The sequence below is a fragment of the Labrus bergylta genome, chromosome 17, assembly GCF_963930695.1.
Source record: "Labrus bergylta chromosome 17, fLabBer1.1, whole genome shotgun sequence".
In the NCBI taxonomy this organism is placed as follows: Eukaryota; Metazoa; Chordata; class Actinopteri; order Labriformes; family Labridae; genus Labrus; species Labrus bergylta.
In genome coordinates this window covers 5378301-5399596 of record NC_089211.1, presented here as the reverse complement: position 1 = coordinate 5399596, position 21296 = coordinate 5378301, and the positions used below count along the sequence as shown (strand labels likewise).

General features: G+C 39.6%; 1 protein-coding gene across 2 annotated transcripts in view; it reads right to left on the bottom strand.

Moving 5' to 3' along the window:
- The window catches only part of vldlr (very low density lipoprotein receptor), a 56827-nt gene that overhangs the window by 27185 nt on the left and 8346 nt on the right, over positions 1 to 21296 (bottom strand). For both annotated transcript variants that reach the window (XM_020650622.3, XM_020650623.3), the window contains exons 2-5: positions 15479 to 15598; positions 9258 to 9380; positions 4682 to 4804; positions 2644 to 2852 (exon numbers count right to left, since the gene is read on the bottom strand). In XM_020650622.3, the coding sequence (XP_020506278.1) occupies positions 2644 to 2852; positions 4682 to 4804; positions 9258 to 9380; positions 15479 to 15598 (575 nt within the window). The remainder of the gene's footprint in view (positions 1 to 2643; positions 2853 to 4681; positions 4805 to 9257; positions 9381 to 15478; positions 15599 to 21296) is intronic.

Below are 21296 nucleotides of genomic sequence, written 5' to 3'. Positions count from 1 at the left end.
AGATTGAAGCACGTTTAAGGCCTCTGAATGTTGAGTCAGATGTTTGTATCTTTCCATCTTGTCTGTAATTTTTATGTTGCGATGGAGCCGCTGTGTCGCGAGAAACATTTCACACCAAAATAAGGTTATATTAAATCTAATCAAAATGAATACCATAATATTCATATAAAATGGGTAGATAAGTACAAATGAATGATTTAAAACCTGCTATGAGGCTGTCAGCCAATTACAAAAACATTTTGATTAGATAATACACCTCATCAAAAAAAAAAAAAAAAAAAAAAAAAAAACAGGCTTTCAAAATTCAAAACACTATCATTACAAAGATTGTCAGTACGTCATCTAAAATACCTCTGTAGAAAATGTGTCTAATAGTAAAATGTTTCCAACAAATACAGTATCAGATGTTTGAAGAGGTTTCCTGGCTTTGCACAGAAATCAGCCACATAAAGGAAAGAGCGAAGAGACAGAATAGTGAAATCAGTCGCCCACTCGTTTTGACTGACAGCTGATGAGGGGGATGTCCGGGGCACAAATGACAAGGCAGAGAGCTTTTAGGGCCCAGATATCGCAGATGATTACCTCTTTAATTAGAATTTAGACCAGACAATGTGACAGAATGGGATCAGGGGGAGCAGCAGGAAGCGTTTCTCACACTTTCATCATCTCAGAAAGTGCCTGACTCATGTGGGAGCAGATTAATGGAGTGTGAGAATATATGTGTGTGTCTGTGTGTGTGTGTGTGTGTGTGTGTGTTTGTCTGAAGCTCCATGACCGTTCACACTGACGCAGGGCCGGATGGGTGTGTGTGACAAGGAATAACAATGACCTTCCAACTGAACACAGCAATTTAAATATTTGTGGGTGTGAGCGTTTGCGTCAGTATTCCTGTGTGGCCGGCAGTGATAACCACACAGCCAATTAACAGGTACGCAGCAAATCGCAAACTCAGTGGAACCCGTTCTGCCATGTGTGAAAAATGTGTGAGGAGTGTCAGAGTGTGTGTGGAGAGTGTCCATGCATGTGTGTGTATACGGCAGGTCAATAACCAACGGGTGTTGTAAAGATCGAGCTTGCAGAACCTGTGTGTGTGCGTGTCCATGCGTGTGTGTGTGTATGCACAGGGTTTTCTTTCATGCCAGTTAATTCCACAACGATCGTTTTGTATTTTATTCAGCAACTACATCTTTGCTCAGATTTGTATCAGTTGAATCAGATTGGGCAATTTAATTAAATGTTAAAACTAAGCGTTCCTTTTTCTGTTCAGCACCACATCAAAAGGCCTGAATCCTGTTTTACCTGTAAGATGCAAACGATTAAGAGTTATTATCAGTCATTAAAATGTTTCCATCTGGATACTTTCTCAGTGTTTTTCATGTCCCGTGTTTTTAATCTGTCATAATTTAACCTGAAAAGATTTTTGGCAGCTAGCGAGCTAAAGTTTGCAGATAAGGAATCAAGCTTTAACTATGACGACCAGAGTTTTTTTAAAACTGAACTTCAAAAAAATCCTACCCAGAGGGAAGGTTGAATACATATTGACAGTTTTATTAAGTAAAGAGTAGAAAGGCAGTAAAAGCAGAGGTCACCACAGGTCATGCTCAGACTGCTTTCTCTTGCCCGGAGGTGAAACGGTGACAGATACAGATAATCTTGTTCTGCTTCAATACGCACATCAGGTTCAAGTTCAGAGTGAGGATATTTAGAGTCAGACGTCAAGCAACTTAGCATGAATAACATGTTTGTTCAGCTGTGACAACAATTTATACTTTGAATTGAACCTTCAGCAGATCTAGCCACATGTTTTTAGTCTAGAGGGGACACAGCCTTTTCTACCTGAAGGTCTCAACTATAACAACAAGATCATAACACTACCCACAGTTGGAAAATATCAAAACACAAGAGTGATAATAGTGTCTTCAAAACCAGGTTCCTATATGTAGCAGTAGTCATTTACTGCAGTCCACATATACAGTTTACCATTAGGAATATGTGTAGAAATAGTAGAAGAAAATAAATAAAGGCATGTGCTTTCAAGAAAAGACAGGAAGAAAAATTTGACCTTAAATGTGTAGGCTGAAGCTTTAGCTAATTATACCTACCCTTATTACAAATCTTATTATAGTAGGCTCTACTCGTTTATCAGAACATGTTGCCAAGTTTTGGATGTGTGGAGGTTTGTGCAGGTTTAAACAGGTGCAGTAACTTCAAATTACAGCTATCCATGGCTCAGTGGTAGAGTGTCGGTCATGGCTCAACCAGAAGGCCGGGGGTGTGTTCCCAGCTCCTGTAGTCACATGTGAAAGTGTTTGGCTTGGCTGCAACATCAATGTGTGAATGTGTATCAATGGATTAGTTAATAAAACTGATGGACACATTACATAGCAGCCTCTGCCATCAGTGTGTGAATGAGAACTGTGATATAAAAGTGCTTTGAGCAGTCGGATGACTAGAGAAGATCTATACAAGCTCAAATCCATTAACCATTCCTTCTCATCTTTCAGACACTGTAAATTCATGTTAAAATCTTTGCAGGCCAAGAGTTTCTGTAAGGATTATTAGTCTGAAGATTATGTACATGTCAGTAAATATTCTGAAAGCGTATAGATGTCTTTAGTTTTTGGGGGTTTCTCCCTCTCTTACCTGGCAGTCCACGTCGTCGTCACACACCCAGCTGGCCGGGATGCACGATGAGTTCCCACACTGGAACTCACTGGGACCGCAGGAGGACGGAGCACACTCGACTTCGTCAGAGCCGTCACCGCAGTCGTCCTCACCGTTACATACAAAGTTCCTGGAGATGCAGCGGCCGCTGGCACACGTGAACTCGTTTGGCGCACAGGTGACATTACCTGGAAGAGGAGGATAGGGGAAGAGAAATAAAATGTGAGCGCTGTGAGAGTGTTAACAGGTAACAGCTGCTGCAGACACAAGGTCAAACAAGCCATTTGAAAAGATAATTTATCATCTTAGAGAATGTATTCCATATGAAGGAGAATGAACCTTTCATTATCTCTTTTCACATTCACAACACAAACCTTCAACTAGTGCTGCTGCTCCATGACAGGACTGTGCTATCATGGTACCCATGTGTTGTGCATGTGGATCATTTTGCAAAAGAAAAGAATTCACCTACAAGAGGTCAAAAACTGCACAGAGATGGATGCCTCGTGTCCACACACTGTGACCTTGCCTCGTTTCTATACACTTCATGGGTAAATGTGTTTCCATACATACTGATCGTATCATGTTTCCCTTTATAATAAAACAGGAGAGAGTCTTACAAGCCTGCATGATTTAGAGAATGTAAGCTTCATACTAACATGGACCAGTGGCAGCTCATTTTATCAAGTATGTGGGGTTTAAGGTCACAGCTTGAAAACATGCGTCACAACAATAACGCAGTAAAACATCCTGCGACACAGAGGTCAGAGGACATCAGGAGCGCTGAATCTAATGTGAGCAAACAAGAAGACGATTAAAAACCGTCTCCTGCCTGTAGCAGCAGCTCATTTCTCTGATTAGCATCTTCAATCAGAGTTGGGGATGTCTGATGTTTTCTGCAGTATCAGTTAAACCAAACAGTAATGTCATGTGCTTACTCATCAGACTGTTTAAGCTCAAAGACTTACACAGTGGATTACATCACTTGACATTTGTGCAAACAGTACAATATGTTAGACATTGACAGTAATCAACATTCTTCATTGAGTTGTTTGGCTTAACATTGTCCTCCATTTTGAATCGTTTTTACTTGAATTAACCCTTTCCTTCTCTCCTTTAAAACGTTTAAAGACACCCGAGTCCCCCAGGAGGAGCAGGTAAACACTGCAGAGGTGTAGAAAATAATTGAATGAAAAGATCGGGATGAAAAATGTGCAGCATACTTCAGAATGCTTCAGCATTTTCTGGCAGATCCAATGATTTGAGTTTGTCCACGCAGAATAACATGCCTTCCAATAAAGACTCCAACTTTGTTTTGTTTTTTTAACAACGTTTTGGACAAACAGCCAGAGGATGAAAATTACTGAACATGTCGGGATGAAAACTGTTTTTTTTAGCTTGATAAGTAAAGATCAGCAGTTTTACTATACAATATTTCAGAGGTGATGCCTGTCCTGTTTCAGAGAGCCTACACAGGGTGAAGCATGAAAAAGGCTGTAGATCACAGATGAAGCTTCTGAGAGTATACTGTACTGAATGATTCATTATGAAAATCATTCAGTAAACGAGGAGCTCCAAGGACATGAGATGGAAAGTTGAAGTCCTCCCAAAATCCAACTGAGAAATGTGGCCTTGTTTATTTGAGCTATCAGGATCCAATAATCCATTGTGCTTATTGTCAGGTCAGTTGTTAAATGGTGCGTTCAGGCATTCCTCATCAACTCAAGGTCAGAAATTATCTTGTGACCACATCATAGGTCATCATGGCCCTTTGCCTTTAAGTGCTCATCGATCACTGGCATGATGTGGACATCTCCACTTACTGATCTCGACAGAAACACTGACACATTTATCACAGAGTTCAATGTTTGTAATTTCCTGTTTTCTTTGAAACAAAGTCTGTTGAGTTATTGTCAAGTGTGTGTTATATTTTAACTAAGAGGATCATTCTAAATTCTGAGTGAGATCCATACTAAACATCCCTCCCATGTTGTTGTTGTTGTGCATGTCCTCTTACCACAGTTGACCTCATCCTCTTCGTTGTCACAGTCCCTCTCTCCGTCACATTTCCAGAAGACGGGGATGCACTGAGTGGAGCCTGCTCCGCAGCTGAACTCGTTCACTCGACACGTCCTCATGTCTGCATGGAAACACACAAAACACAATGTATTCCTTCACATGATTCATCAGATACATGTTGTAAAGGCAGGACATGAAAAGGGAAAAGAGCTGCAAGTTGAAGAACAAAAATCAATCATTAAATAAATAAATGTGCAGCGAGTGTAACGTCATTAGAAATTTGAGCAGGTGTTCTTCTTCTTGGTTCTTCTCACTGCTGTTTTTTTACAGGAGTTTACAAAGATAAAGATTTTCCCGCTGACAGCAACAGTGTGAGCATGTGTAAGCAAAACACAGACGTTCTTAAGAAGCGCAGGTTGTTACTTTAGGTGTTAATGAAGGACTCAGTCATTGAGGAAAAGAAAACCAGGATGTCAAAGTGAACAGAGAACACTGCTCACTTCCTTAATTGAACACTGACGCAAGAAAGCTGATGTAAACACAACAGACAGTGTCAGCAGACACACACTTACTCACACTCTCTTTAGGTTCCACTCACTGCTGCCAAGTCATGTGTAACAGCTGGTCAAACAGTACAGTGATATAACAGCTATAGTGGCATGGTTGACCTGCACGTACGCCGCGGCAGCTATGACTGGAACACACACACACACACACACACACACACACACACACACACACACACACACACACACACACACACACACACACACACACACACACACACACACACACACACACACACACACACACACACACACACACACACACACACACACACACACACACACACACACACACACACACACACACACACACACACACACACACACACACACACACACACACACACACACACACACACACACACACACACACACACACACACACACACACACACACACACACACACACACACACACACACACACACACACACACACACCTCAAGCCCTTCAGTTGACCGACACACTCTTCCAGGTTGAAACACGCTCACAGTTTGTACCGTTTAATCTCTACAAGAACAGCCGGCTGTCATTAAAGAGGGAAAGATCAAATAAGAACTGAAGGACTTTTTGTTATTCATGCTCTCAGCAAGACACTTGTATGTAAATAGAAAAGGGGAAGTGAATCCACATAGCGCACACACAGCTGTATAAGATTCAGCATTTTGTCAGGCTGTTTATCATGAAGCTTCATTTTATTGATCGTTATTTCTGCATAATAGTAAACTTATGCATCAGTCTACACAAGTCTCATTTTCTTCCCAGTATGATGAATGTTCATCAGAATTTTCCAAAAGTCCTGGCTATTGGTCAACATCAAAACATTTCCAGCAGACTACCTCTTAGTTTGTAAGTACTCGTCGGTAGCCTGGATTTACTAAAATCGTTCAAACAAACTGAGCTTTAGTTAGCCTCAGCTCAGCTCCGAGCTAAGCATCTAACCATGATGAAAAGACGTTTTCGAGTTGTTGTGTTGCCATACAAGCGCTCTATTGTCCGAGGTATAAGAGCAATATTAGATCATAAATACTCTTCCTCTTTATTTTCCACTGCATTTTAAAAGGCTTATCCAGCTGCTGTTTCCTGGCTCTGAAGCAAATATATTTAGTATTTCAACACTGCAGAAACTTTGGAAAGCCTTGGCAAACCGTACAGCTAGTGGCTTGGAATAACTTTGGGGGCTAAACAACACAACATGCACCACTCTCGCGTCATCACATCAACATCCAGAGACAGAACTACCTCCAAGTACTTTATGTTGCCTTCAGGTTTCCTCCGCTCAACTTGCAGTGTTGAAAAAAATGCAGTAAAAACCAAAGGAGGTCAACACCGTGTAAACTCACAGCTGTAACCCTATCATGCACGTGTGAAAATGTCTGCTGCCTCGGCAAATATGACTACGCCGACTGGGAGAAGAAGCTTTGCAAGTTCTACTTCATATTGAAGGCAGGGTTGGTAACTTTTGAAAACTAGCAGAATTTTGAAAGAAGCATTCCCTCAGTGCTCTGAATTATTAATTTCTGTCAGGACCTAAAGACAATTTCAACCAAAATCCTATCAAGTGTATCTGGAGAAAATGACCAACCCTGCCTTTAAATGTCCGGCTCTTGAATTGGTTGTATTTCTTCGTTTCCATATGTTCTCTCATTGCCGTGTATAAGTGATGCTAAATATCACACAACAGAGCTCTTACAGGTAACTGAAAATGGTTTGCTAAAACAGCTTCTAACATTTAACAGTCATCTCTACAGCTAAGATTTGAAATAAAAAATGCTGAAAGTCTCATCTCCCCCCCCCCCCCCTTCCTGCTCCACTGAGGATACTGGTTTCATCCTGGCACTCAGACGTCAGGAGGAGTATTTACTTTCAGCACCTTGAAATGGATTTTTTTTTAAAAGATGCCTTCTTTCCATAAAAAGCTGTTCTAAGCATTCAGGAAGCTTTCAGGGAGCTGGGTGGAGATCAAACCAACAAGTGTGTGATGAAGTGCTTCATCTTCCCTCTGATGTTTATCTTTTTACCTGAGGAGATGCCACAGTCCATTTGTCTTTACAACGGCACAGTGAAGACAGGAGGCACTCGATAAAAAAGCAACTTCAGTACAAACACTTTCCATCATCTCTTATCTACAACCAGCACGTCGGCATAACCTCACATCACAGTTACAGCATTTAAAAGCCTGCAGCTCCCCTTAGTTCCACTTAAACAACTTATTTATTTGACAGGACTGCTTGCAGGGGACTCCCCCTCGCTGCTTTTAAGTGCCTCGCCGAATCTCTGCAACAGTGAGATACTTTCAGACACAGCAGGAACGCTCTACTCTGCACTCTCATGGTGAAAAGTGATGTTTGTATAAAGTATGCAGCTTCTTAATCAGCACAAAGAGTAAACACGGTTAAGTGTTTTAGACCTTAAGGAAACAGCTTTAATGTAACTTTATTTTCATAAGTCGAGCTTTTTACCAGCTCTGTTAATAATAGTGGGATTCATCTGAGAACATTTCAGAGGCTTGATTAAGTGATGCTTTTTCTAACAACACAGCAAAGTCTCATATCAGCCAGGTTTAACCTGTCCGAGGCATATTTACCACAGCTTTCCATAAGTGCTAGCTGTGGCAGGGGGCTGGCTTTTAATCTCTTCCAGCCGTTTACTTGTGTTGTAAGTATCACAGTAATTCTTCTTTAAATATCAAAAATGACTTTCAAGGAGAAAGAAGCTGAAAGCACTTTGGCTTAGTCTGTGAAGCACTGTGGAAGAGCGTGTTCTAAGGCTGGGAATCTTTAGGTGTCTCACGATTCGATTTCAACTTCGATTCAGAATATATTTTCCATTCAAAACCTCTGGATTCATGATTCAAAGTCTATTTTTGAATTAATACATACTTCAGGATCTACGAGACTGGCTGAATATCTTGCTGCTCCATTTAGCAATCTACTGAGTGAAAGAGCTAGCCTTAGCACATAGCAGGGAGTGACTGATTAGCCAAAAATAAATTATAGATTTTTTGGAAGTTATGAATCGATTTAAAATCTCAGGATAAGAATCTCGATTTTACATGAAACCATTTTTTTCCCACCTCTAAATGTTAGACCTCTGTTATGTTAGGTCTGCTAATGTTTCAGCTCTCAGTTGAAACCCTGTTAAGCGATTAAGTCTACAGCCTGCTCAAACATCCGTGTTCAATGATGCAAAGAAAAACATTTAGAGAGATTTGACTTACTAATATGTGACTTTAAGGAGGCAGCCTTTAGAAATGTATGACTTCAGTTCTTAAGCTTTGTTGGTTGAAAGCTCCAGCGTAAAGTTAGTGTAGTAAGCGGACGTTTGAGCCAACATTCAGGTATAGCATTTTTCAAATATGCAAAATAAGGCTTTTTTTTTAATTCAGTAATATTGTTTAATTTGCTAAACCTGTCAAAAGATAGTTAACCACAGGTTTTCCTGGATCATCAAAAATAAAAATAATTCAAGCTGAGGGACTTCACTGTTAAATTAATTTAACTGTCTAGTTAAAGCATGTGGACAGATGTTTTAAGGTTGTTGTGTTGCATCGTCCCTAAAGCTTCGGACTGGTTAAAGGACCTCATGATGTTCTTAAATTTGGAGAAAATAAAGTACAACTTGAGGGGTTCATGTGAAAAATTTGTATCTGTCTGGGGCCCTGTGCTCAATTATATAACAGAATTAAAGATTCTCTATGCCCTGTATAACAATGTAAGGAGGAAGGAATAGATACATATCACTGTTATATTGTTGCTTTTTATGATTCTATCTTTTTTATTATCATTATTTCCTGTATTTATTTTTGTTGTTTGTGTCATGTGCTTCTCTTTTCGCCTCCTGGTATGGTTATGTTATTGTAATGCATGTGTGCATGTCACCAAAAAAAAAAGAAAAATTGTATCATGATACCTGTCAAATTAATAAAGTGATATTTCAACATTCTCAGCATCAACTAAGCTTGAACCCTTTTGCATTAGACCTGTGAAGTCCATCAGAGGATACTCACGGCAGATTTCTAGACTCTCGTCGGACCCGTCCTCGCAGTCCGGCTCCCCGTCGCAGTGCCATCGCTTCGGGACACATTGGCCGTTTCGACAGACAAAGTCCTGCTCCGCACAAGTCTTTCTCACTGGAGGGGGAGAGAAAGATAGATGGACTCATTACACAGAGAAGAGGGAAGAGAGGTTCCATGTTCTTTAATCAAACATCTCGCATTAGAAATAGAAACGCATGAATAATAAGAAGGGAAGGGGAGAAAGACCAGCACTTTACTGGCACACCACAGGAATATGAATTGTAATTAAACCAACTTCAATCCCCAGAAACCCCCCTCTCCACCCACCTCAAAAGGTCAGCAGTTAGTGCTGCTTTCTGTTTAAGACTAAAACCTAAAATTCACTCAAACCTGTCCTCTGGGGAGGTGACTGCTGTATTTATTCTCTACGTATATATTCTTTTAAATTTATTTGACATTATAAAAAAACACTTCTAAAAAAAGGACAAAGTCACATTGAAAATGTCCAAACTCTTTTTGTAAATAAGCTACAAAATATTTGCAGCTTCATTTTTTTTTTTAACTTTACCTACAAGATCAGTACCATGGTGTTTTTCTTAGAAGTGCTAAATGACAAACAAAATATCCCAGACATTTTGTACCTATACTGACAGCCTGTGGAGACAATTCAAAAACAATGTTTGTGATTTAGCTCTTGCAAGTTTTATTTAAAAACGTCTTCTCAGTTAAGCCCAGATCAATGTACAGGTTTGGTTTGGGTTTCCTAACATGACTTGATATAAACATCAGCAAAATTAAGAGATACTATACTGTAATCAAGGCACTATTTGTGTTATTTAAAATGAGGGGTCAATCTTCTTTCGCATGCAGAGGAAAGTGACACTGCATTTTCTGTCCCATTGATTTTGCAAAATGAACAGCTGAGTTTAAGCTGCAGAATTAAAGGTCACCAACTAAACATTTTGCCTCCTACAGCTTCAGACACATTTAATCATGCAAGCTCTAATCAGCACTGGGCTCCTGCAATTATACTTCCAACCAAGATTATATATAAAAGCATTACTCATCCAGTCCAATCTTAGCAGTGTGGTAGTTTTGTGCATATCAAGGGAACAAGACAAAGACGACAAAGACTACAACTTGGCTGTAATGAATGAAGTGAGAAAGTCCAGATAAGAGGTATTTCTGGTTGGGGGGAGAAGAGGAGAGATGTGCTTCAAGTTGTTCATGGATTTCAGAAGTGGCTATAACAACACAAAGCCCCTCTACTCTCAGCACCTCCATGTTCACACACACTTGAGCGTCTCCTTGAGGCCTTTCCTCAGTTTCTCTGACCAGAATACAAATATGTACCCCAGAAACATGCAGCCTCGGTTTGAGCCGTGACAGCAGCAAGTCACAGTGGGCCTCATTAGGAACCTTCTCCTTTATCAACTCATTTTAAATTCAGATTTTTTTTTTTTTTTTTTTAAACAGGCCTTTGTGCCTCAGTTTTGGGTCTGAGTTGGAAGTTTGAGCAGCTCTGATCTCAAAGACAGTGAGAGACAGAGAAGAAGTGAAGCAAATGATTGGCAGAGAAGACCACAATCTGTTTTGACTAGAAGTTTAGGCACACTTGTCCTCAATGTTTAAATTTTGTCCTGGAGAAATTACAGAGAACATTTCTGCTAAGAATTTCCAACCTTACAACACAGAAGTTGTAATACTTTCAGTTTTTAGGCCAGATTCTTTGACCAACATTTATTTTCAGTTGCCTCCAGTTTCCAGCAGGTTTTTCACATTAAAATGTCTTCCATCTGCTCAAGGAGCATGATAACTACCCTTGCTAAATGTACAGCCGAGCATTACAGCCAAGAAGAGATCCCTACAATGATTTCTTTATTGATAAATCTCCATAAAAACTGTGATATACATCATTTGATGGGATTAGTGTTCTGGTAAAGGAGGGGTCTGAAGAAACCAAAGTGTGCAGGAAGGTAAACTTCAGGCTGCAGTTAGTCATCATCTGCTGAAGTTGTCTGTCATACAATTCAAGGCTGTATCATTTTAAATAAAAATGAATAAAACATTCTGTCAATTATAGTTCTTTAAAGACAGAAAATCTGAACTGGCCAAAATCAGAATCGGCAGGACAGATGTTGAAAATAAAATGTCCAAGAAATTGCAATTGATGTTATTTCCCATCAACACAGTTCTCCTCCTCTCCAAAACAAATTGTAAAAACACTGACTAAAACAGTTTCATTTTTCTTTGAGGCCGTTTTGTGGTTGCAGGACTTCAGGAGGGGCCGCAAGCTGAGCTGCTTTTCACAAACTGCCTGGCTGTTGACAAGTTAATTTAAGCAGAGTGAGCGATCCCTTTCAGTAAAATAAATCCTAACAAACAGCCTTAGATTATCAATGTCTGCGACATGAGTTTCAAACGGATTTCTTACCATTTCCCAACTGAACCTAGTTTGCTTTTTATTTAAAAAGATCTGAAAGGTGTGTTGCCATGGTAATGAAAACAATACTGGACTGATTCATGCAGCCATTAGAGCACAGGTATTTACAACAGATACACTTCAATTTATTTACTTCATGAAATCCTGTTTCTATCTGAAGAAGGTCTTTGATTATCGAGATTCTTTCCCTCCATATCATCCTACTGTACAATCCTCTGTACAAATCTTTTCCCTTCCTTTCCTCGTTCCTCCCTCCCTGCCAGTTTGATATGACCCAGATAGATGAGGGAAAAAAGAAAATGGAGATCTGAGATGTATTGGGACACACACACACTTCTTTCAAATCCATATTTAGCTCTGCTCTATCTGCTACCTTTCCCATCACCGGGTCGCACTGCCCCAAAGGATTCTGGGATGGCTCCTGGAGAGGACAATCTAACATTATGGGTTCTGACTGCCATGTGACATTTGTCTAAATGTGAAATTAAGAGAACAAGCTCCATCTGTGCTGTCTGGAGTTACTTTATACTGAATTACAACTAAAAATGAACCGCATAGTGGGCCGTGTTTGACTTTCTCCTAGTTAGTATAACAACTATATTAGCAGTAATGCTGGTAAGTACATTTGAGGAGTTCAGTGACAGCATTTTCTACCACCACTGATCCAGTAGCATCAAAAGGATGGACTGTAGTTGTATTTTTTTTTTTTTTTTTTTTTTTTAAACCACACAGTCAGTATGGATAAGAACCAAAAAGCATTACGCAAAGGCAGCATCTGCACTACAAATCCTTCTTTTTGCCACTGGAGCTTCCTGATCTTGTAGGAACAGAAGTGAGTAGAAATAAGGTAGAAAACTAAATGAAGGAAGTCAGCAAACAGACAACTCCCTGTTGTCAAAAACACATTTTTAAATGGTTTATAAAAAAGGTGTTTTTGCAGTTTATTATAATGCTGCTTTGGAGTTATCTTTTAAATATTACAGTATAAAAGTTCATCAACATTTCATGCTGTCAGATATTTAAATGAACCACTTAATGTGGCTGCAACCCAACTTAAACATCTAAATACTGGCACAAGCCTTGCTAGTGCTAACAGTTATCCAGCTCCCTGTAAGTTGACCTTTCATGATTCTCCCAGAACTTAATTTACATATTGTTCACTTGTGCAGGAAAATATGCTCCATTTTAACAAAGATGGACTGTCATTCACTCGCCCACACTCCAGTCCACATCAATGGTGGAATAGAAAACATTCACAGCCCACAAAGGAACAGATGCAATGAAGCTGATGACTGATCCACATTAAAAAGAACTGCAGACAGAAATATCCTAACAGTGGATTGTTGCACTTTGGAGGAGGTAGATAAGTGAGGAAACGGCATCAATGGTATTAGAATAAGACCTGTGGTGGCATGTATGGTTGTGTTATTTTTAGTAGTCGTAAGTAACATAGAACTGTATCATGTAAACAGCAAAATAATTCTGATTGGGCTAGTGGTCTTAAGTTGGCAAAAACACTCTGGTGTGCTGAAAAGCACCCAATGATTTCTGATACTAATCGTCTATTTGATCAGTTTACATATCTGTTTTTACAAATTTGTAATTTATTCAGAGGTATACATTTTGTAAAAAATAAAACACTGATGGAATCTTAACACAAAACAAAGCTGGGTATAAGAAGACAGGCTAGCGGCAGCTCAGCTCACAGCCCCTCCTGACAGTCTTTGTCCTCCAAGGAAACCCACTGAAGAAACTTATTTTTACCATGAAACTACTTTAGTGTGTTTACCAGCTTTTAATCACCAAGTCTGCTTGTTTTCAGAGAGAAGGAGACCCCGTCGGACAATTCAGCTGTCAGTAAAACCTTTGAAGCGCTGAAGGGTCATTTTGAGACTCTATTAAGTTTACAACCTGCCATGCTGTTACTCCTGCATAACTCAGTGTACTAGCTGCAGCCAAGAAAGAAAGAAAGTGCAGGTATTCAGCTGCTGTATTTTTTTTTTTCTCCTGGAGTTATTATTTGCATAGTTGACTTGTACAGTACTGACTTGGTTTTTCAATGTTCAGATTAAGATAGGGGCTTGTCTGTAGGGTGCTCAGCTCATTTACTTACGTCTCAAAAAGGACTCCCCACAGCCGGGAACTGTAATGTATTTAGCAAACAAAAGTACATCTTATTGGGACAGTTTTCAGTAGTGGCTTGGTGTTGGAGCATGTATACTAGGCAGCAGGATGTTTTATGTGGAATTAAAAATTAACAACAGTGTTTGGGTTCATGGTAATGGAGGACCATGTCACCCAGTGCCTTACTGATGCATTTTTAATAGACAATGGACATAAGTCACAGAGGAATCAGACAAATCAGGCTCTGAATGTATAAACAACACTGGTATGTTGGATTTTTTTTCTTGCTTACAACCCTGCAGATGTATGCCTTAGCCGACAAGTCAATTTACATCCGCCCATGTGTTTCCAGCAGAATTACAGTGGAGCTGTGGCTGAGGCAAAATACAGAAATAAAAGGGAAAGTCAGCATCACCATCATCTAAAAAGGAGGGACACCAGAGTGTCTCTGCTGAGGATGTGATGGTCAGCAGAACAAGAAAGATTATCCACCGATTCATTTCAAAGCCAAGTGTCAATGTCACAAGAATTAAACTGATGGATGGACCAGAATACAAAATGCTTCCAGTCAGAGCTGTCACTGTCAGAAGCATTTAAATAAACATCTTAACATTATCCTCATATTTATCCTTGAAAAGATACATTTAACTGAAGTGATGTGTGCAAACCATAAACATCAGATGAGGAATAAGAAAAAACAGATTTCAGTGGATATGAAAGCTGTATGTGACCTTACTGTTTCACAGAAGAGACCATCTCAAGTTCAGACTGCAATTAATGTGTTTGAGCGAGCTACGTTCAGAAACATCTACCTCTGATGATTCAGTCAGAGCTCTTCAACAGACATGAACACATTCACTCCCAATCAGGTCAGTATGTGACTTTTAAAAAGCTCTGATTGTTGTACATAATGAGCAGGTATTTATAAGAAATACTTGGGTGTGAAGAAAGACCATTTTCAGTAAATATCACATTCAATTTGTCTGCCAATGACACTAGAACAAAGAATTAATATCCTCCAGATGAGTTGAGCTTTCTATCAAGAAGACAGATTGTTTTCTTTTTCCATTTCAGTGAACTTGAGTTTCCCACAGTCCTGTGACACCACATAGTACACATGTTTGTCCATTTCTCTCAAATCAAAACTTCTCCAATAAGTACAAATCTGCCCAGAGATTGGAGGTCAACCACTTGCAAAACTCTATGAATAAGGCAACAATAGAAATGTTTAAGCTGGGGAATAACACTGCATCATCAAACCAATGAAAAACATTTCCAACGATCTTAGGAGGTTAAAATAAAGAACTCTTTGGTACGACAGTCTATCATTACTCACATATGGAGCTTGATCCCAAATCAAATGTTCCAAAAATGTACCTTAAATACTTTCTCCTGTGATTGTAACATAACAAATGTATGTGGTCTTTGTATCTTTTCTCAGAATTCTTTTATTTTCTTTGATTTTGCACATTCGAGTTTCTGAGATGCCAAAGGAAAATGCAGCTTTTTGAGGACAGTGATGTTTGTAAATATGTGTCATAAACCCCTTTAAGTAGAATTCATGTTCTTTGAAGTAAATCAGACATTCATGTTGTTAGTGATGAAGTTGTTAATGATTAAACTGTGTGTCTGTTTGGCTTCTTACCACAGGAGCTCTCGTCGCTGCCGTCAGTGCAGTCCTCGTCACCATCACACTGCCAGACTGACGGGATGCAGCGGCCATTACCACACTGGAACTGGTTGGCCTCACATTCTGTCTTTGTACCTGCAGAGAAAGACAGACACAGAGGCAGTGTGATTAAAAGTCCAAATGTTTTCATAATTATCCCTTTCTGTTTGTTCTCTTGTTTAGTCCTAACCAGGCTTCACTGCAGTGCTGTAATTTCAAAACAAATTGTTTCAAACAAAAATAGCTGGCACTCCGAGCAGATCTCAGCGGGGACACGCCAGCTCTACATGTTGTATTTCTACAGTAGGTTGATTTCTTCTCATCCGTTTTCCAATGCATTTCAAATATTCATGCAATTTCATTGCAGTGAAATAACTCTCCACCTCCATTTAGCACATCTCATTTCAGTTCTTGACTTGAAAGAGTGTAACCCAAAAACATGTAAATGAAGGAGTAAAGAGAAACCTTTTGAAATGAGCACTTAGAAACACACAGAGCTGATGTGTGTGGTCATAATCCCTGTGATACCTTTTCAAACTGAAGATGAAGCAGTGTCAATATTTTAGTGAAAAGCTAAAACTCAATGCCCTGAAAATGTCTCCCTATCACCATCTGTTAGCCAGCCGTTTGTAGGACATCAGATGAACTGAAGTTATTTAGAGAACCTTGTAGAGATTTTTTTTGTAAGTATGCTGAAAAAAATAAAAGTAGACTGATTTATTCAGCACTGAAGGTGAACTATATTTGTGTCATTAGGGGAGAAAATAAAAATGTGGTTCCACTTAAAGCCAACATCAATTCAGTCTATTCAGTAACAGAAACAAGACATATGTGCAGAAACGTTGCAATAAAACGGAGCTCCAGTTTGATCAATTGGGACACAAAATAATTCTAAGAGGTGCTATCTGATAGCCTAGCAGTTATGACGCACACCCCATGAATGGAGGCAATAGTCTTCAGCACAGCAGCCGTGGGTTCAACCTTGGTCCTTTGCTGCATGTCATCCCCCTACGCTCTCCTCCCAACACTTCCCGTCAGCTGTCCTATCTAATGAAGGCAAAAAGGCCCAAAAAAACAAAAGCATGTTTAGTATTTTCCTGATCAACTATATCCATGTCGGTTGTTACTGCCTGAAAGAAGTGTGTCTGAACTGGAGGGGAACCAGACACATCTACCAGAGTAAATCATACATGAGCTCACAGATTTGTCTGGTTTTCAGGGCTGATCAAAAATGCAAGAAACCTCAGATAGAGTAGCAGGGTAGTGAGCCCATTTCCAAGGACATGCTTTAGATGTTTTTAAGACAATCATGGTAAAATGACTGTTTAGAAAATTAGGATTACAAGTTGACCTATTACAAACATCATGGACTACAAGCAATGAAACCTCTTCACAACAGAAACCAGGAAAACTGGACAAACAAACAAGAGCCAAATCCACCACAATACTCAAAACATACAGCAGAAAGGGGAAGAAGCAAATAAGCTGTCCCAAAAGTTTCTGGAGTACAGTGTGCAGTCTGTCATACTGGAGGTGGGGAAAAGTCCCAGTCTTAAAATAACAGCGTCTGACCTTGACGCTCCCTTCAGTCTGGTGTGCGCGCGTCGGTCCAGGTGGGGAAATGGAGCACATAGTGATAGAAGGCCTGAAGAGCTTGGAGGTGTACCGTGTTTCATCAAAAGGTCACAGGTCTCCCTTTTAAAACTTTCAAGGCAACTTCATAATTAGAAATCATGGGGGGGAGTTGGAGGCTGAAAGGATAACAGTTTTTCACTCCAGGATTTTATTTTTAACAGGATATTAAGTCTGTACTTTGTCACTGCAAAGATAAAAGGGATCTGTTTAAATGGGTCAGCAGCTCCTTTACAGAGGGAAACATTCCCCTGCTGATTTGAATGAACCTGAAGGCCTTAAACTGAAGCAGTGCACTAACACACTACTGAAGACATGCATGAATGAAAGTGTGCCTGTAATTATATAATCTTTGGATTTACAGATTTCACCCAGCAACATGCCCGGCCGAAATATGATAATCAATGCAAGCCATGGTTCTTGCCATTAAAAGGCTCAGCTCGTTGTTTGCATTCACTAACAACATCCTTCCAAAGATAGCCATTTTTGTTAAAGAGTGGGATGCTAAGCAACTCTTTAAATTGGCTAATTAACTTAACCACCACTGTATAACACAAAGTCAGTCTAACTTCAGGGATATTAATGTGTCCATTAAGTACGCACAATGGATTGTGAATACATTTCAGCTGCTGGGATACAAATAAAAGTGACAACAGGTGCAATGGAGAGGTTAAAGCTAGACAACCCTAAAACAAAGGCAGTGGTTTTGTATGTGGTTGCCAGGGACAATTACTATCCTTACTGATTCTTCTCCTTGTCTCTACTGGTAGCGGTAGCTCTTATCAGGTTGCATGGAACAAAAAAAAAGAAAGAAAAAAAAAGAATGCATTTTCTTTTTTGGCCGTGCCCGACTTATATGTTATAACACAGGAGGAGGTAAATGCAGAGGCAACCATGCCAACAGCCTGCGGACTTCCATTCAACCAAGACTACACCAGCTGTACTCACTCCACAGTCATGCTACAGAATGGAGAGCAGGCTGACCTTTCATCCACATTACCATTTCAATCACCACAATCAAAGAATAATGGATCGCATTGTATCGGCCTGCATTTTAATCAGAACGAACGCAGCACATCAGCCAATCAAACAAATGACTCCTGACACACAGAGGGATGATACAGAGAGCCACGCTTCAAGTATTCCTTTAGACCAAAAGTGAGTGGAAACGTAACCTTCACACTCCTACATGAGCTTCTTTGAATGCTTTGCTAAAACCACACATTTGTATGGAGTTTGATTCTCTTCTCTGGCCATGACTCGTCTTGGGAGGCTTTCCACAGAATGTCTCTGTGGGAGTTAGTGCCCACTAAGCCGAATGAGCATTTGTAAGGTCTGGCACGGATGTTGGCCGAGAGGACCTGGCTGGAAATGATAGGTCCCAATACCCGTAAGGTGTTCAGTGTGGTCCAGGTTAGGGTTCTTTGAAGGTAAGTCAATTTCCTCCAACCATGTCTTTATGGACCTCACAATGAGCAAAAGGGAACAATGACGTAATAGCAAAGGGCACTTTTTAAACTGTTGCCACTTAAAAGAACTTGACTAGCGATAACACGTCTTAGTATATTAAAGCATTACAAAGAATGGACTTACTGCTGACTCAAACAGCCCACCTGAGAAGTGTGGCGAGGCCTTGGAACTTCAATAATTCAATTTAATTCATTGATTTCTTTTCTCCCAAAATTGCCTCCATCTGCATCTGATTTCTTCTCAAACGTTTGAGTTTCCACTACCATAAACATAGAGAGACTCCAGTTCATCTGAGACAGGGATGATGATGATAGCTCAGAAACTGACATGAAGCCTTGGTGATCACCATGATGGTACGAGATGCAGCAGTTGACCAAGCCAGTCGTTGAGGGTATGTAAAGTCAATCTGCTTTTTAAAGACTAGATTTCAATTAGTCTGTTCATTATCAAAGATTGCATGACTATGTGCTGGATTTTATGTATATGCTTCATACTGCAGGTATCAATCAACTGAGGTTGCCAAACACTGGTTGGCTTTATAGATCTTCATGTTTTGGTTCAATAAATGTCTAGACTATAATAATGCTTAAAAAATAAAATAAGGACAGTGCCCATAGCAACATGAACAGACCAGCCATGCTGGCTACTTGTTTTGTCCTTTTCAGTTTGCCTCGGAAAATAATTCAACTGTGTCTGTCATTCTAAGGCCGTGTTCACACTTCTAAGGCCATGACGCCTTTTTAAAAAGCGGACGCCTTTTCAAAAAGCGCTGCGACCGACACCTGGGCGACGTCAAGCGCCTTTCTAACAGTCCCCCAACTCTGTCTAAAGTGGAGTTTGGTCAAATGTTTCTAGAGTACAGTCCTAGTTGATATTTGACTGTGTGGGATATAAACTCTGCAGACAACTACATTTACTACTTAATTTTTAAGAATCATTCTTTAGATTGGGTAGGTACAGCCTTTGATTAGGTACACCCAATGCAAGTCTAAGTTATGATTGTACTGTACACAAGACTTCTAAGTATCACTAGATCAATGTCCATATTGTGTCTGAATTGTAAATTTAAACATCAAAGTTTGCCGTATGCTAAAGAAGACTTTGGAGTAGCTCAATGATCTGTAACAGTAACCTACAAATTGTGTTTTCTTGGCAGAATTCCTAAAAATAAAACAAAAATTTTAAACACCAACTCTGCTTGTGTTTACTGACGCAAACAGAGTTTGTGGAGTGAAGAGGAAGCTACAGAAACACTCTGCAAACACACTCCCACAGTGAATGAAACAAAGTAAACAAAGAAATAGTGGAGCAGGAGCTCCCGTCCATTGATGAAACAAACTGACATCTGAATGTAACTCCGGTACGAGAAGGCTAGAGCCTGTTTTCACTACAAATACAAAACATACTTTATTTACAAAAAGTTACCCATTAACCACAAGTAAAGTTACTGAAAATGATTGGATATGATATGTCAACAATGGCAATAATCATTGCAACCTTATTGGCTGACATTTTCAACCAAGAAATGCATACAAAAGAAACAAAACAACTTGTTTTCTTACAGATCACTATTTGGAAACAAGAGGTGTACAACACTTCAGTTTGGTAACAGAGGGTTCAGAAGGAGACCACAAACTAAGAAGGGCCTCCTGGGTCTGTGTTGCTTGGGTCAACCACATCTCTACACATTAACGGGACTGGCTACAGGCTGTGAATTTATTCAGTACGATTGGATCTTTATTCATAACACTACGATAAGAATCAAGATTATGAACAAACCATTCCCGGCATCCAAATACTGGACCAATTTTTCATGAGCAATATTTCTTCCCTCCACTGAGATATTTTGGTTTTTCCATGCAGAGAAATCTGGTGACATTAATTATCTACCAGACTTTATCAGAAACAATCTGGTAAGCTCTAGCAACACGGATAATACTTCAACATTTTGCTACAGATGATTGCAGCATCTTTCCGATTAAATACAATAAAATGCACAGAGAGAATTTAATTCAGGGGCATTCATGAAACATATTTGAAGTTGAAACCAAAGTAAAACATGTTTCCTTGCTTAAAAACATTATTTTTAAGAATACTAAACTGTTTTTGGCACAAAATAATGTGACCAATCCAGACGTGTAGACCATTGCCACAGCTAGCTTTAGTTTCTATGGAGATTCTTTGATAAGTGTTAAAATGTAGGGTTGCAAATGTTCAACCAAGCATATGTTCTGCAAAAAAAAAAAAAAAAAAAAAAGAATCAGTGTAGCCTGCAAGTTAAAAGTAGTGTTATGCAGAACTCCGTCAGAGGACCCATGGCCATGAGCACCACTTTCATCACAAATATCCCCCATTACGCAAAACTGTATTCTGCTCCATGACCGACAAGTCATTTAGTCATACTGACAAACCTGTCTCTAGGCTTCTTGACATACATCTTCAAGGTCAAATCTATTTTTAAGTTCATCCTTTCTTTAAAAGCATTTTCCAGTGCTTTTAAATGACACAAAATGGTTTAGTAATGGATACAAATCCTTGCATGAAAAAAGTAAATCAAGCATAAAAAAAGAAACCTTAAATTAAATCTGTCAAGAGCAATGCTTCAAAGCACAGACTCAGGCAGCTGAGATTTGTTTTGCTGTTGGTGACGACTCAACAGAATAACGATGGCCTTGAGGGACAATGAAGTTGT